The sequence below is a fragment of the Chlorocebus sabaeus genome, chromosome 23, assembly GCF_047675955.1.
Source record: "Chlorocebus sabaeus isolate Y175 chromosome 23, mChlSab1.0.hap1, whole genome shotgun sequence".
Lineage (NCBI taxonomy): Eukaryota > Metazoa > Chordata > Mammalia > Primates > Cercopithecidae > Chlorocebus > Chlorocebus sabaeus.
In genome coordinates, this window is record NC_132926.1 from 50,502,711 (window position 1) to 50,519,718 (window position 17,008).

A 17,008-nucleotide genomic window follows, 5' to 3' on the forward strand; every position below is an offset into this window, starting at 1 on the left:
TTTACTCTTTCCCCCAAAAAACAAAATACATGATTTTAATATATGTAAAATTTTGGTATAGTTCCACGAATAATTATTATTTCTGGTGACTTTAAGAGACAGTATTTTACCTGTACATTCCTAATGTAGTATGTCCCCTAGCACAGAAAGAGCCAGTTGTCTCGTTGTTGGTGTTACTAGTGGTATTTTTTTAATATTATTATTATTTTTGAGACGGAGTCTCGATCTGTCGCCCAGGTGGGAGTGCAGTGGCATGATCTCAGCTCACTGCAACCTCCACCTCCTGGGTTCAAGTGATTCTCCTACCTCAGCCTCCCGAGTAGCTGAGATTACAGGCACACGCCACCACTCCCAGCTAATTTTTATATTCTTAGTAGAAATGGGCTTTGACCATGTTGGTCAGGCTAGCCTCAAACTCCTGACCTCAGGTGATCCACCCACCTCAGCCTCCTAAAGTTCTGGGATTACAGGCGTGAGCCACTGAGCCCAGCCTGCTAGTGGTCTTCTTACAGTTTTCTGTACAGTCATGCACTGCAGAGCAATGTTTTGGTTATGACCAATCACATGTATGACAATGGTTTCATAAAATTATAATACTGTGTTTTTACTGTATCTTTTCTGTGTTTCAGTACACAGATACTTAACATTGTGTTATAATTGCCTACAGTGTTCAGTATAGTAACATGCTTTACAGGTTGGTAGCTTGGGAGCAATAGGCCATACTATATAGCCTAGATAAGTAGTAGGCTGTACTGTCTATGTGTAAGTGCACTCTATGATGTTCACACAATGACAAAATTGCCTAACGACTAATTCCTCAGAATGTATCCTTATCGTTTGAGTAACACATGGTTGTATATGTGTGTGTATAGATGCCCATTATATGTAACTAATTATAATTAATTTAACATAACACATATACATAAATCTATACATATATAAATATTAGTATTCAAATTAGTATCCAAGATGATGGAACCAGGATGTTAGTGGTAATGTTGATTTTGTTAATTTAAAGCAATTATATATGTGTGGGTAATATTTATGTATAAATTATGAAAAATTCTATATATTATGATACATTTAATTGGAAATAATTGAAATTTATAATTATAATTATAGTTAATATAACTAATAGATGCATAAATAAATGTCATTAGTAATCAAGATTTTTATTTTAGCATAAGAGTTGTGTAAAATTAAAGATGTTAAGAAAAACTCCAGTCTAAAACATCAATAGGAAGTGTCAGCATCGACACATGACTATTTTTTTCTCTTAAAAGTATTTACCAAATTATTTCACCTTAAGAAGAAAAATGTGTTTCCTAGGGTTGTTCATTGCAAAAGCTTAGAAGCAGCGATATCCAAGTAGTTAAAGCATTCCTAGTGGTTATAGAGCTCAGATTATGATGATAGTAAGTAGGTGCCATTTCCCCACTAAAAGGATAACAAACCTTCATTAAGTTAATGATTTATAGCGGGTGTGGACACCAAGAAATGTATTAGATTGGGATTTCCTTCACCAGAAAGCAGAGAAACATTTAAAATTATTGGGCTTCTCTCAGAAGTATCAGGATTCTGTGAATCTTAATACTTGGGGTCTTGACGTGAGATTCTTTTTTACCTGGAAAGACTCTTCTATTTGTATTCATTGTCATTGCTAATAGGTCTGAATCTACTTCTACCACGTTATGTGCTTTGTATTTGTTCTTGTTCCCCCCCCCCCCCTTTTTTTTTTGCCCTCCTTTATTTTAAGTTCTTTTCTCCTTCCTCTCCTCCCCACCATACTCTTGGAGAAATAGTCTCTTCTTTTAGTGCTAATTCTGACTATTTTAAAATTCCTACTTAGGCCAGGCACAATGGCTCCCTCCTGTAATCCCAGCACTTTGGGAGTCCAAGGCTGGTGGATCACCTGAGATCAAGAGTGCGAGACCAGCCTGGCCAACATGGTGAAACCCCATTTCTACTGAAAATACAAAACTTAGCCAGGTGTGGTGGGCACCTGTAATCCCAGCTACTCGGAAGGCTGAGGCTGGAGAATCACTTGAACCCGGTACGTGGAGGTTACAGTGAGCCAAGATTGTGCCACTGCACTCCAGCCTGGGCAACAAGAATGAGATTATGTGTAAAAACAAGAAAAAAAAAAATCCTACTTAAAAACAGCTGAGGCTAACAAGTAGCTAAACTGATAAGAGTTTAATGCTGGTATCCAAATGTAATTCCTATTGTCCAGTATTTTAGCTTTGTATATTCTGTAAATTTTGCCTTACTGTTTTATGCAGTCATTATTTATTCCTATTTAACCACGTATTTAATATTTTTTGCTTTTAGTTCTTTCTTGTATATGAGACCGTCCTAATGGTAACACTTGTGTTATGTTTAAAGTACACCCATTAAAAATTCTTTCCTGAAGATCTTTTGTTGTTAAGTATCTCAGGTATTGTTTTCTTTTTTCTCTGAAAATAACTTTATTTTTCTTCATTCTTGGAGGATTGTTTTGCCATTAATACAATTTTAGGAGGAGAATTATTTTTTATTAACACAATTAATACATTCTATTTTTTTACATTCATTGTTTTTTGAGGCATCAGACGTTAATCTAATTGCCTTCCTGATCTCTTTTTTCTCTCTGGCTGCATTAAAAGTCTTCTGTTTGTATTTTCTTTGTAATTTGGTATCGTGGTTTTTCATTATCCTGTTTTGGATTTTTTGGACTGCTTTGGGCATCAAAAATTCTTTTTTTCCTTAAATATTGTCTTGTTCTGTCACTTTCTTGAACTTTTTTTTTCAACCTTTCATCTGTATATTCTTAGCTTTCTTATTTTTCACCTCTTCATGATGACTTTGTGCTGTATGTTGAGTAAATCTTCTGGATTTATCTTCCCAGTTTACTATACTAACTCCCTTTTTAGTTGCATCTTAGTATGCCATTCAATTCCTTCATTTTTCTTATTTAACTCTTTTCCTCTCTCTCTTTGGTAATTTTATTGTCCTATGTTTAATTTCATTGATCTTAACTCAATTGTGTTGAGTCTGCCAATGAGCATGTCAAAGACATTCTTCATCTCTATTACTATATCTTTTGTTTCTAACATTTTCATTTTACTTTTATATTTTTCTTTTATCTGCGAAAATTCTCCATCTGTGTGTGTTGTCTGTACCTTTTCCAGTGAACCTATAACGTATTTAATCATAGTTGATTGAAATTCTCTGTCTGGTAGTTCCAGCATCTGGATCCACTCTGATTTTTGTAGACTGCTCTGTTGATTGCTTTGTCTCTTGGCAGTGTTTTTTGTTTGTTTGTTTTGTTTTTTGTTTTGTGTTGTTTTACCTTTTTTATGTGAGTTATAATTTTGGATTTAATGTTAGGCATTGGGTATAGGGCTATGGCTTTTAAGCCTAGAGATGAACGCATTTCTGCTGGAGTTGAGCTAGGTTTGGATTCTCTTGCTGTTATGGTTGCCTTCAGTGCACCAGTGGTTTCAAATTTGTTTATTGTTACTTTGTCCTTGAGTTTGCTGGAAGATTTTTCTCAGTCAGTGTTCCTGCTCCACTCAGTTTTAGGCCTTCTCTGTGCTCTTGTGCTTCAGCAGGGTCTCTTCATGTTCTCATCTCTCCTGCAAATGTAGATTGCTATTGGTTGCCTGGCAATGGGGAGGAGGGCACTTAGGGCTTTTTGTCCTGGTCAAGCCTCACCTGCTTGGTTGCTGTTTATCATCTCTGGCTCTTTTTCAAGTTTTCTTTTGTTTGAAAGTTTTTAAATTTTGGCTTTCTGTTCTCTAATACTTTCGGTATATTGGAGTGTTTGCAAGTGTCATTCTGCTTTTTGGGGGGTTTATTATTTTTAATTATGTCTTGCTTCCTCACATGATTTTGATGTAGCTGGGATTTTTTTATGTTTGTCTATGAGTTCATATGTCTTGGAACTTTAGGCACGGTAATACTTTGAGGTTTATGTTAAAGTTGCATTTTTGTTGACCTGGTACGGTGGCTCACGCCTGTAATCCCAGCACTTTGAGAGGCTGAGGTGGATGGATCACCTGAGGTCAGGAGTTTGAGATCAGCCTGGCCAACATGGTGAAACGCCATCTCTACTAAAAATACAAAATTTAGCTGGGCATGGTGGTGCATGCCTGTAATCCCATCTACTTGGGAGCCTGGGGCAGGAGAATCACTTGAACCTGGGAGGTGGAGGTTGCAGTGGGCCAAGATTACACCATTGCACACCAGTCTGGGTGACAGGAGCAAAACTCCATTTCAAAAAAAGAAAAAAAACCCTGCATTTTTGTAAGGAAGTTTTGCATTTGTTGTTTCTGCTATTGTATATTAATAGTGCTGAATGTCTTTCAGTTTACTTGCACGCTTGAGGTATTATGAATTCAAACTACAGATCTGCATGAGGGATGGCTTGTGGTTTTGAATTCTCAGGGGAAGGCATTTTTTGTTTAGTTGCTTCCCCTCTTCCCCTTTTCCCAGTGCCAGGCAAGTTTTCTTCCTGTCCCCTTATGCTTATACCTTGCTTACCCTTGTAATGAGGGTGTAGCTGTTTGGGATGAGCTTTATCAGTAGGTTTCTATTAGATTCCTCAACTTTGGTAGAGTCTCTTGTTTCATCTCTTGTCTCTCTCACTCCCTGCAAACATCAGAGTGAAAAATCTTTAGAGTTTAACAGAAACTGTCTGGTAGATCAAGGACTTTATTGGTTTCCCAAGTTCAAGTATTTTTGCTTTCACATCATTCTTGGCCTTTGGATTCTGCACCTTTTGTGCCATTTCAGTTGTGTTTGTGGTTTTATTTTTTAAAAATCTTAACATTGTTTTTAATGCAGGCTTTAATGTTTTAAATACCACAATTCAGTTATATTCAGTGGGAACTTTGTTAAGGGCATTTAATTCTTTATATTCCTGGAATAAAAGTCATGATTAGATTTTTCTTGGCATTTGGTACTTTTCCCAAGATTTTGAAACGTAGAAAGCCTTTTCCTAAATTTATTTTTCTTTCATTTTTACTCTGTAAAGCCTTTATTATTTAAATCTCTGCATTGCTCAATAAGTGGTAGATATTAAAAGACCTAAGAATCATGTAATGTTGGACTTTTGCCTAAAGTAGATAATCTGTTTTATATTTTGGGATAGAGCAATATGAAGTTGGACTTTTTAGTCACACTTGGGTTTTGAGTCCTGATTCACCTACTTGTGTGAATTTACTTTTTTTTTTTTTTTTTTTTTTTTTTTTTGAGACAGTGTCTCACTCTGTCACCCAGGCTTGAGTGCAGTGACATGATCTCTGCTCACTGCAACCTCTGCCGCCCGGGTTCAAGCAGTTCTCCTGCCTCAGCCTCCCGAGCAGCTGGGATTACAGCGCCTGCCACTGTGCCTGGCTAATTTTTGTAGTTTTTAGTAGAGGTGGAGTTTCACCATCTTGACCGGGCTAGTCTTAAACTCCTGACCTCATGATTCACCTGCCTCAGCCTTCCAAAGTGCTGGGATTACAGGCGTGAGCCACCCTTCCCAACCTGTGAATTAACTTTATGATACTCTGTACCATCTATACAATAGGAAAAGTAACTATGTAATAGAGTTATTGTGAGCCTTAAATGAGATAAGCTACAGTTTCTGGTATATGGCCTTGTGTATACCTTTTGAGGACCTTATACATAATTCCAAGGACCTATGTATTTGAGGCAAAAGGGAAAATTTAGTTAAACACCCATTTTGGCAAATGTCTTGAATATTAGGTGAACAAAGATGAATGTAATATTACATAATACAGTTCCTGCCTTAGAGAACTTGTTACCGTATTAGTGAGGTTGGTATGCTTAGTGCTATAGAAGGAGTAATACCTTTCTGGAGTAGAGGAGGGATTGGTTGAACTAAGTCATAAGATGTAGGTAGGAGGCAAATATGTTGGCAAAGACAGAATGGGCTTTTAGCCAGAAGTGACAGCTGCATATGTAAAGGTCTGAAGGCAGTAGAGAACATGTACCATTTTTTAAAAGTCTAGGTGTGTATACACAATAAGCCAATCGAAGTCTGAGGAGTGGTATATCTTTTGTGATTATGGAAGAGATGGCTGTTGAGATAGGTAGTGTCTGAATGATAGCATGTGAAGACAGAATGGGTATGATAACCCAAATTGAAGAAATAAGTTACTTGGCATAGTATAAGTTATTTATATATAGGGGCACAGGAATAGTCACATTGAGTTGGCTGCTACTTATTCTTGAATTCACACCTGAACAAAACAGATTAGATATCAACTCTTAGAAATCATTAGGAAATTTTGTGTATCTAATTAGAATTTTTGTGGGAAAGCAAATAAGGGAGCAGCTTTTCCATGATTGTAAGTGTAAGATAAGGTGATAAAAGCATTTTGGGAATGGAGTTTATAATGACTTTGAATATCAAATGTAAGAGTTTAAAATTTATTTGGTGTCAACATTAGAAGTCCCTTGTGGCATTTTGAACAGGAAACCTGAGAAATGGTGATTATCTAGGTGATTTGTCTGACCATGCAGGATAGAATTGGAGAGGAACATGCCTAAAGCAGCAGGATCACCTCTTGCTGTGGTTTGGGACTGAGGTGATTAAGACGTGAATTAAGGAGAGGTGGTAATGGGAATGAAAGAGCATTATGGGAGGGATTTATAGAGAATTGACGATCTGAGAGAGAATTGAACCAAAGATTTGGAAGACAAGCAGGGGTGCTGAGAATGTTGATATGATACAGTAGTCTCCCACACCCCCATATCTGCAGTTTCACTTTCCACATTTTCAGGACCGTGGTACTGTTGAAAGAGAGAGGAGCTAAATGATGAGAACACATGGACGCATAGAGGGGAACAACACACACTGGGGCCTTTTGGTGGAGGGTGGGAGCAGGGAGAGGATCAGGAAAAATAACTAATAGGCACTAGGCTTAATACCTGAGTGCTGAAATAATCTGTATAACAAACCCCGTGACACAAGTTTACCTGCGTAATAAACCTGCGCTTGTACTGCTGAACTTAAAATAAGTTAAAAAAAAAAAAAAAAAAAAAGACCATATTCACATAACTTTTTTTTTTTTAAGAGACAGGGTCTTACTGTGTTGCCCAGGCTGGATGTTAACTCCTGCGCCCAAGTGATCCTTTCGCCCCAGCTTCCCTGGTAGCAGGGACTACTGGCACTCGCCACTGCGCCTGCCCCCCCACATAACTTTTATTACAGTATATTATTATAGTTATATTTATTAATCTCTTCTGTGCCTAATTTATAAATTAAACTTTATCATAGTTCTGTAAATACAGAAAAATACGTGGCATAGGTAGGATTTGGTACTGTCTGCAGTTTCAGACATCTAGTGGAGATCTTGGAATGTATCCCCCTCAGATAAGGGGACACCACTGTGTTTGGGTGGGTGCCTAGGAAATTTTTGGTAATATCAAGAACTCTGACATCAGCAAAAAGAGCAGTTATAGGGAAAAACTAAAACCACCACTTGTTATTTATTAGATGTGAGCTTAGTTATACAGGTAGATTTTTGGCACATATCAATATACCTTTATAAAAATAATTAATTTAAAAAATTATGGTATAGTCTGTGATTGGACAGGCAGTGCAGTCTTGTATCAATGGCATAAGCTGTTGAGATACATAGGTCTATATTCCTCTTCACTTTAAAAAAAAATTTTTTTTTTAATTTTTGGAGACAGAGTTTTGTCCTGTTGCCCAGGCTGGAGTGCAGTTGTGCAGTCATAGCTAACAGCAGCTTTGAACTCCTGGGCTCAATCAATCCTCCCACCTCAGCCTCCTAAGTAGCTGGTACTACAGGTGCACACCACCATGTCTGGCTTATCTTTTCTCCCCCTGTAGAAATGCGGTCTTGCTCTGTTGCCCAGGTTGCCAACTCACCTTTAATAAGTGTCACTGTTGTGAGACTGGAATGTCACTAATATCTTTGGTTTTTTCTTTGTCTACAAAGTAGAGATAGTAATACCTGCTTACAGGGCTGTTGTGTGAACTAAGTACTTAATGTATATGCATGCTGGCCTATTTTAAACTCCTAACAAATGTTAATTTTCCATTTTATTATTCTTACTTAGAAGATGCCAGCCTTACTTGTGGCTATTGTCATGCATTAAGTTGAAAATTAAAGAATATTGCGTAAAGTTTTCTTGTTTTACTTTTTAACAGTTAACTAAAACCATAACCAGGATTGTTTGCTAAGTAAAATATGTTTATAATCAGGCATTTTGTAATTAGAGGAACTCTGAAGTTGTAATTATTGAATATGTAGGTGTAGTTAACAGCCTTCATTTCTGGTAAGTGACTTTGCTTAGAGGATGTATATTTATGTGAGACTGTTTATGTGCACAAGAGAGACTGTTTCCTGGACGGAAACTGTGGTCTCCAGATCTTTATAATAACATCACCTTTAATCTTTAACTCATGAGCATTGTGCTATACAGACGGTTTTCTTGAGGCAGTTTTTTATAAGAAGTAAATGAAGCTTCCTTATGAACCTGTTAAGACTCCATAGACTGTCAATAATATGGAAAAATTTGATATTTAATCAGGAATATGAACATGTGTTTCAGGTAGAGAATGCCAAAGATAATGAAGATAGTATTCTACAAAGAGAAATTCCTGCCAGACAATCCCGAAGAAGATTTCGGAAAATTAACTATAAAGGAGAGCGCCAAACCATTACTGATGATGTGGAGGTTAACAGCTATCTTTCTGTGAGTATATTTAGGAACACTTCATGAATCTTCCTTAATTTTCATATATAGTATCTTTACATGTATCTTTGGTAGTAACACGCTGGGTTCTGTATGTAAAAGTTTGGGGCTGGTAAATATATAATCTTTTAAAATACTTCTGTTTGGTAGAATTGGTTAGGAATACTCTTACCAGTAGGAGTTCTGTTTTTGCTTTTTTGTTGTTGTTTAAATAATGAAAAAAGTTCTTAGGCCAGGTGCGGTGGGTCATGCCTGTAATCCCAGCACTTTGGGAGGCCTAGGCGGGCGGATCACAAGGTCAGGAGTTCAAGACTGGCCTGGCCAATATGGTGAAACCCCCATCTCTACTAAAAATACAAAAATTAGCTGGGTGTGATGGTGTGTGCCTGTAGTCACAGCTACTCGGGAGGCAGGAGGCAGAGGTTGTAGTGAGCCAATCAGCCTGTGCAACAAGAGCAAAACTCCATTGCCAAAAAAAAAAAAAAAGTAAGCTTTATCTTCAAAAGTCTTTAATTTTGTAGTTGTGAATAGCTTCTTTTTAGACTGAAAAGTAGTTAAATCAAGAAATAAGGGTAATCTAAAAAAAATCATGTGTATTTTTGAGGGGAGAGGTTTCATAGTTACCAATTTCCAAAGTACGATTTCTAGAATATTAAAACAATTAGTACAGAGCATTTCCTCTTGTTTGCATGTGTTAAAAATAATAATAAAAAGGGTGATTGATTATAGTGGAATTCCCAAGGATGTGTTTAGTTCTTTCAGTTGTTATAAACAGATATTTACTCATTCCATGTTAGGTGTTAGGAATAAGAAAGATTGTTTCGAGAGCTGTTTGTACTGGAATAAGTGTTAGCATTAAGACAGCTCTGATATTTGTCACACAGGGTTTCACCGTGTTAGCCAGGATGGTCTCGATCTCCTGACCTCGTGATTTGCCTGCCTCGGCCTCCCAAATTGCTGGGATTACAGCCATGAGCCACAGTGCCCAGCCTTTTCCTTATTTTTAAAAAATTAAGGTGCTAAGTGCAATGTATGCCCACATTTTCATCTCTGTAGAAAAAATGTCAAGAGGTAGAATTAATAAATGAATCTTTAATTGTAATATTTGGTTTTCCTTGTATGAGCTAGAGTGCATACATTGTGTGTGTTTTGATTGCTTGCTCATTCTAGTCTCAATTTCAGTATCTTCTTTTCTCACATTTTTTTGGTGTGCTGTCATGAATCCTAGACAGATTGCATATTTTCTTTATTAACTGTGGGCCATGCTTGTGAGTCATTTGCTTTTAGCCCTCCTCTGTACTGAGAGTTGTCGTCTTCTAGATATACTGTTTTCCTGGGATCAGAAAGAGCAATAGACATACTCCTTATGGATTCCATTTGTTTGATAACGCTAAGTATAGTGGCATTTTTGCATGTATACCTAGTGTTAGATGGTGATCCTACTAAGTACTGTCAAGAGTTTGACAAATCATGAAAAGGAGAAATTGATTCATTTTAGACAAAACTGATTTATTAACTATGAGACCGGGTTAGAGAAGCTTTTTGGTCATGTTATGTACATGTGCTGTTTCTTGAATTAACGGAGTCATTTTTTCCTAAAAAGGATATATTTCAGTTAACTTAGAAAATATGGTATTGAAGGTTTCATTTACTTTTAATTAATTATACCAATTATGTAACACCTGTGCGTCTGGCCAGTGTCCTACAATGTTGGCAGTTGGTCTAGGTAAAGATGCTATGTAGCAAAAATCTTAATCATGTTTATGAGAGCAGCAAGAAGACAATTGGTTTAATGGCCTTTATAGGGTTCTTTATGTCTTTTGTTCTATTATCAGCAATTCAGAGAGAAAAAGATCAGGAAGAATCATTTCTTCTTTTAGACAACAGTGGAAATTTGAGTTTGTTTTTTCCCTTAATGTGTAAACCATCATCTACTTTTTCTTGCTAGAGTGTTGAAGGGTAAAAAAAATTTAAAGATGTTACTGTTGTTTATCGTAATTATTCTTTAGTACCCAACTTGTACAAGGGTTTGCATTAAAGATTTTGCGTGTATTTTAATTATTTTCTAACTAAATTCTTAGAATGACTGAAAAAGATGATTTATTCGTATGAAATATTTTTATAGTTTTGTCGTTTTATTGCTTTGTATAAACATGAACCCTAATCTTAATGTGACTTTTTTTAATGTATGGTGAGCACTTCTATAATAGTAATAACATTTTTGAAGCTCTGTTGAATGTTGGTCTTGAGTTTGCAACAATTTTTTGATACAATTTCTTATCACTTTATTGAGATATTATTAAAGTTAATGCATTACTCATATTTAAAGTGCACACTTTGGGCCAGGCGCGGTGGCTCATGCCTGAAATCCCAGCACTTTGGGAGGCCAAGGCAGGCAGATCACTTGAGATCAGGAGTTTGAGACCAGCCTGGCTAACATGGTGAAACTCCATCTCTACTAAAAATACAAAAAATAGCTGGACGTGGTAGCACTTGCCTGTAATCCCAGCTACTCAGGAGGCTGAGGCAGGAGAATCACTTGAACCCAGGAAGTGGAGGTTGCAGTGAGCCAAGGTCATGCCATTGCACTCCAGCTTGGGCTACAGAGTGAGACTCTGTCTCAAAAAAAAATAAATTTTTTTAAATGAAATTTTGATTTTGATCAATTTTGACATATGTATAATAAACTTTTGAAACCATCACCATATTCAAGATTATGATTACTTCCATCACCCTAAAGTTTAGGGTTGTCTCCCTTTGTAATTCATCTTTTCTAAATCCCCATCTTCAAGCAACCATTTATCTGCTTTCTGTCACTGTGGATTAATTTTAGTTTCTAGAATTTTATGTAAATGGCATCATATAATGTGAATTTTTTGGGAGCGGGCTTCTTTCACTTATTATAATGATTTTGAGACCATTCCCTGTTGTGTGTATCAATTGTATTTTTTCCCCTCTCTTATTGGTGAGTATTACTTCATTATATGAATATACCACAATTTCTCTGTTTGCCAGTTTATGAATATTTGCATTGTTCCAGTTTTGAGCAATTGCAAATAAAGCTACTATGAACATTTATGTACAAATCTTTGTTGATACATATACTTCCATGTCTCTTAGGTTAATACCCAGGAGTGGGTGACTGGTCATAAGGCAAATGTATGCTTAATTTTATAAGAAATGACCAAAATTGTTATTTAGTGTGGATGTTGCATTTTACATAATTTGTGTTCTTTGAAAATGACAGTTTCTACATCCTCACCAACACTTGGTATTGTCAGATTTTATTATTATTTTTTAAAATTTTAATAGTTATATAGTGGTATCTCATTTTGATTTTAATTTACATATCCCTGATGACTTACAGTGTTGAGCCTCTTTTCATGTACTTATTAGTGATTTGTATATTCATATTCCTTTGTAAAATATTCAAATATTTTTAGAGTTTACAACAAATTTAAATGTCTTCATATAGTCTCAGAAATTTCAGAGCTTTGATCTTTGAGGCAGATGACTTTGGCATTTAGACAGCAGAAAGGTGATCAAGAGCAATATTTAGTGAGCAGGATGAGTAATCAAGCCAAGTATAAAAAGTCCAGTATTTAGATGAGCCATCTATCTTGAATTCTTGCTTCACTAACTGAATGATGCCAGTTCATCTAAATCTTTGGTGTTTCACCTCTAAAAATGAGGATATTGTAATACCAGGTTTGCCTGTCTTGGGGGTGGTGGTTGAAATTTTTAGAACATGTGTGTGTATTCACAGTCTAATCAGTCAATAATATCTACAGATTCTTCCTTTCACGTGTTTCAGAATTTGTGCTTTTCACTTAATTTGCCCATGTCATTTCTTTACTGTTCACCTTTTTCTTTATAGGTCTGTTGTAATAGCATCTCTCAAAATCTCCCAGCCACCTTTCACTGTAAAAGCAGTATTGTTTCATTTTAGGAGATTTTGAAAAATTAGAAAACCTGAAAAGCATTGTTTAATTTCTTTTTTCTTTTTTTTTTTTTTTTTTTGAGACGGAGTCTCGCTCTGTCACCCAGGCTGGAGTGCAGTGGCCCGCTCTCTGCTCACTGCAAGCTCCGCCTCCCGGGTTCGCGCAATTCTCCTGCCTCAGCCTCCCGAGCAGCTGGGACTACAGGCGCCCGCCACCTCGCCCGGCTTATTTTTTGTATTTTTAGTAGAGACGGGGTTTCACCATGTTAGCCAGGATGGTCTCGATCTCCTGACCTCGTGATCCGCCCATCTCGGCCTCCCAAAGTGCTGGGATTACAGGCTTGAGCCACCGCGCCCGGCCTGTTTAATTTCTTTATCAGAAGATACCTACTTAATCAGTTTGTTTCTTTGATTTAAAATTTTTTATCTTCTTTCTGAACTTGTTTCCCTATCGCTAGCCCTGCTTTCTACATCCTCCCCTTTACCTTTGCCAGTAACTAGTCCATTTATTTTGCTTCTGTCCGTTCTAAGTGAAGCTCTAACAGTGTCACTTGTTTTAAACTCTTAAATGTTTATAAAACTGTTATGGCCTACCACCAGTTATCAGAAAAATTCCAGTGATCTAGCATGCAAGGAAATTCATAGTCTAGACCAGTCCTGTTTAATAGAATTTTCTGTTATGATGGAAATATTTTATGTCTGTGCCATCGAAATTGATAGCAGCTAGCTAGCCATAGTATTGAGCTATTGAGCACAATTTACAAGTAAATAACCACATGTCCCTAGTTGGACAGCACAGATCTAGACTTTGTTCACTTCTCCAACTTTATCTTTTACCTGTTTTCTCTGTATTTCCTATTTTTTGGCCATACTGAACAAGCTTGCTGACCCTTGAAGAAACCATGTGTTTATGTACATCTCTTGTATATACAATTCCTTTTACTTAAAATGTATTTTTATTCTTTGTCCTCTTAACAAAAGTCTCAAGACTTAATTTCACATCATGTCGTGGAGAACTCTGATTTTTTTCTTGGGAAGGATTAAGCACATATCTGCACTCCCATAATGTCTTGTTTATGTGCCTGTAAGCACTCATTATGCTGAGTATAATTACAGTTATACTACATTGCAGTGTAATTGTTTATTTAAATATCTCTCTCATCAGAATGGATGCTCCTAGAAGATGTCAACCATCATAATTGTAACCTTAGAGTATAAAAGAAAATAAGAGTGCCTGTTCTGTCAGCTTGCTTAGCATCCTGTGTAACTTTGGGCAAGTTGTGTGACCTTTGTATGTCTGTCTTGATAGATAACTTATAAATTTATAAAAGGATTAAGTGAGGTAATATATAAAAAGGGCTCTGCCTAGTGTCTGGTGCTCTGAAAAATAGTAATGTTAATAGCATCCTATTGCTGTTGTTATTATTGTAAATATTTTAAAAACCTTTGTTCCTGTTGCTTACAAAATAGTATTATTATTTATTCCATACCTGGATGTAAAAAGTGCTTACCAAAATGTGTAAATATATTAAAGTAAATGTAAACAAGTAAGCTAAAGAATCAGAACAAAGGGAGAATAAAGGTAAGAAAAGTTAAATCAAGTTAGCTTGAAGTTAGAACAATCAGACAATTAAAATTTACCCTCAGAATCATTCACTTTGAACCAGTAATTTCTTTGTCCAATCTTAAAAGATAAAAGTAGTTACAAAATTTATGTGAAAGTCACTGGATGAGTCACTTTACTGTATAGAATGAGTAGCTAGAAGCCAATCAAATGAGATGGAGAATGTCTGCCTAGAAATGATGAATCTGATTTTGGAATTAATCACTTGTAGGCCTGTTTGATAGTAGTTAGCAAGGCCATTTGTTTAGCCCAAAACAATCTCCAGGACATGGGAAGAAAATACTATTATCTTACCCTTTTAAGTTTCTGGGGATTTTGTGTATATTTTGTAATGAATACAAAATATTTTGCCAGCAACACATGTATTAATTTTTAAATACATTATGTATGTTATAAATGTAACTCATTTTTATCCCCAGTGCTATGTGTGATTTTTAAAAGTTGTGAGGCCAAATGGAGTGGCTCATACCTAATTCTAGCACTTTGAGATGCCAAGATGGAAGAATCACCTGAAGCCAGGAGTTTGAAACCAAGCTGTGCAACAAAGCAAGACCCTGTCTCTACAAGAAAAGATAAAAAAAAAGTAAAAAGAAAAATTAAGAATCTTGAGAGTATATGGTATATAAATCCTTTTCTTATTTAGTTCCAGTTTACCTTTTCAGCTTTCTGCCCCATTATGTTTGGAGGTCCCTACTTTTGGTCCTGTTCTCTTTACCTGTAAGGCTCTTAATGGCTTCTTTACCTAATATAATTCTATCCTTTGATGAGTCACTTTGAATCTTGCCACTTGCTCCTTTTATCCAGAATGGGCTTCTATCATGTTCTTCTGACAAAGTCGTTCAGCTCCCGAGAGTCCATTCATCCATGACCTCTTTAGAGAAGCCTTTTCTGACATTTCCTGTTCATAGAGTGTACTTCTCTTCGTTGGTCCCGTAGGATAGTACTTGCATGAAGTGTGCCCATATTATTCTGCACTATTCTGAGATAACAAAAAATGGAATTAACAGTTTATTTAAGAATGTTTTAAATGCCTGTATTTTTTGTATAATGTTCGTTGTTTCATTTTGAATAGCATGTAACAATAAACATTTTGAAATGTATTGAATTGAATTTTTTTGAGACGGAGTCTCACACTGTCACCCAGGCTGGAGTGCAATGGCGCGATCTTGGCCTCCCAAAGTGCTGGAATTACAGGCATGAACCACCACACCTGGCCTGTGAGTTGAATTTTTAATATTGGTACATATGTAGAGTTAAATGGTAAAATTAAACCAGGACCAATAAACATGAAACATCTTGGTTTCACCAAGTGTGCCTTTCTTTGACTTGATTTCTCTAGAATATCAGATCTCATTTGTGCTCATTTTTATAGAAATATGATTGAGCCAAATATGAATCTGGACATGTTTCAAAGGTTTAAAAAACTTTATTGGTGTTTGCGTACTTTAGGTAAGAAATTATAGTCCTTCTCCTTGATTTCTCCTTCCTTTTGCTACTGTTTATTTTTTTTGTTGCTGTTTTTGAGACAGGGTTTCACTCTGTTGCTCAAGCTGTGAAGTGCAGTTATGTGATCATAGTTCACCGTAAGCTCAAACTCCTGGGCCCGAATGACCTGCCTTAGCCTCCTGAGTAGCTAGAACTACAGGCATGTGCCACCACACTCAACTAAGTATTTTTATTTTTTGTAGAGACAGTGTCTTGCTATGTTTCCCAGGCTAGTCTCAAACTCCTGGGCTCACGTAGTCTAATCACTGCAGCCTCCCAAAACACTGGGATCATAGACAAAATGAGCTTCTGCACCCAGCCAGCTGCTGTATTTTTAAATAACCAACAGTGTGTCTGTATGAGTGTTGGTTATATGTTTGTTGTCTTATTAACTAGATCTCAAGTTCCTTAGTAGACTACATCATAATTTTTTTAATTTCTTGTTCTTTGTGTTGTTTAGGGAATTTTTATATTCTCAGGGACAGAATAAGGTGCTAGTCTTCCTCTCTTTCTTCAGCGTAGCGTCTGCACAGACATGGAGCCAGCCAGCCCTTCCTAAAAGAACATTTGCAAAGAAGGATTTCCACGGCAGCATTATGGATTGGGGTTTTTAATTTGAAGGGTTTCCCTTCGCTGAGTCTTCTTTATGTATTTTCTTTCCATCTAGTCTTTTGTTCTGGGTTTGTATAGTGGGTAGAAGGATGATATGACACACTAGAATCTACTTTTTCATTTTAGGCTCACACATTACTAATGTAGCAGGCAGTTCTTTCTCATTGCTATTCCTGTGATTATATCATGTTCTCCATTCTCTTTCAGTGCTCCATGTTTTGTTTAGATTCAGAGTATGTTTAGAGAGTTAATGTACATTTGTCAATGCAGCTCAATAAAAGGTGATGATTAGGACACCACATCACTTACCACCTTTGTGGTGATATACTGAAAAATGGCTGGATGCTTTTACTTGACCATGGCTGTGACCTCTTAAGGTATTATTGCAAGTGTGTTTTGCTTTTATGGAGTGTGTGTGTGTTTGTGTGTGTGTGTCTTATTCATCAAGCCATTCCTATAGTAAGAAATAGGTCCATGCCCCCACCTCCTCATGAGAAACTAGAGGACTTTGGTACAAACATGTGATTGCTGAGGTCTCTTCATGGAGCACCAGTAAGCAAGAAGTTTAAACATTTATTCAAGTCAAACTAAAGGAGGTGTAAGCACTATTGTTGCATCAGTCATCA

The 17,008-nt window shown here is 36.5% G+C and overlaps 1 protein-coding gene across 8 annotated transcripts in view; it reads left to right on the top strand.

Moving 5' to 3' along the window:
- RAPGEF6 (Rap guanine nucleotide exchange factor 6) overlaps positions 1–17,008 on the top strand; it is a 210,992-nt gene that overhangs the window by 80,999 nt on the left and 112,985 nt on the right. For all 8 annotated transcript variants that reach the window (XM_073010711.1, XM_073010712.1, XM_008014336.3 and 5 more), the window contains one exon: positions 8,578–8,721. In XM_073010711.1, coding sequence (XP_072866812.1) covers positions 8,578–8,721 — 144 coding nt within the window. The remainder of the gene's footprint in view (positions 1–8,577; positions 8,722–17,008) is intronic.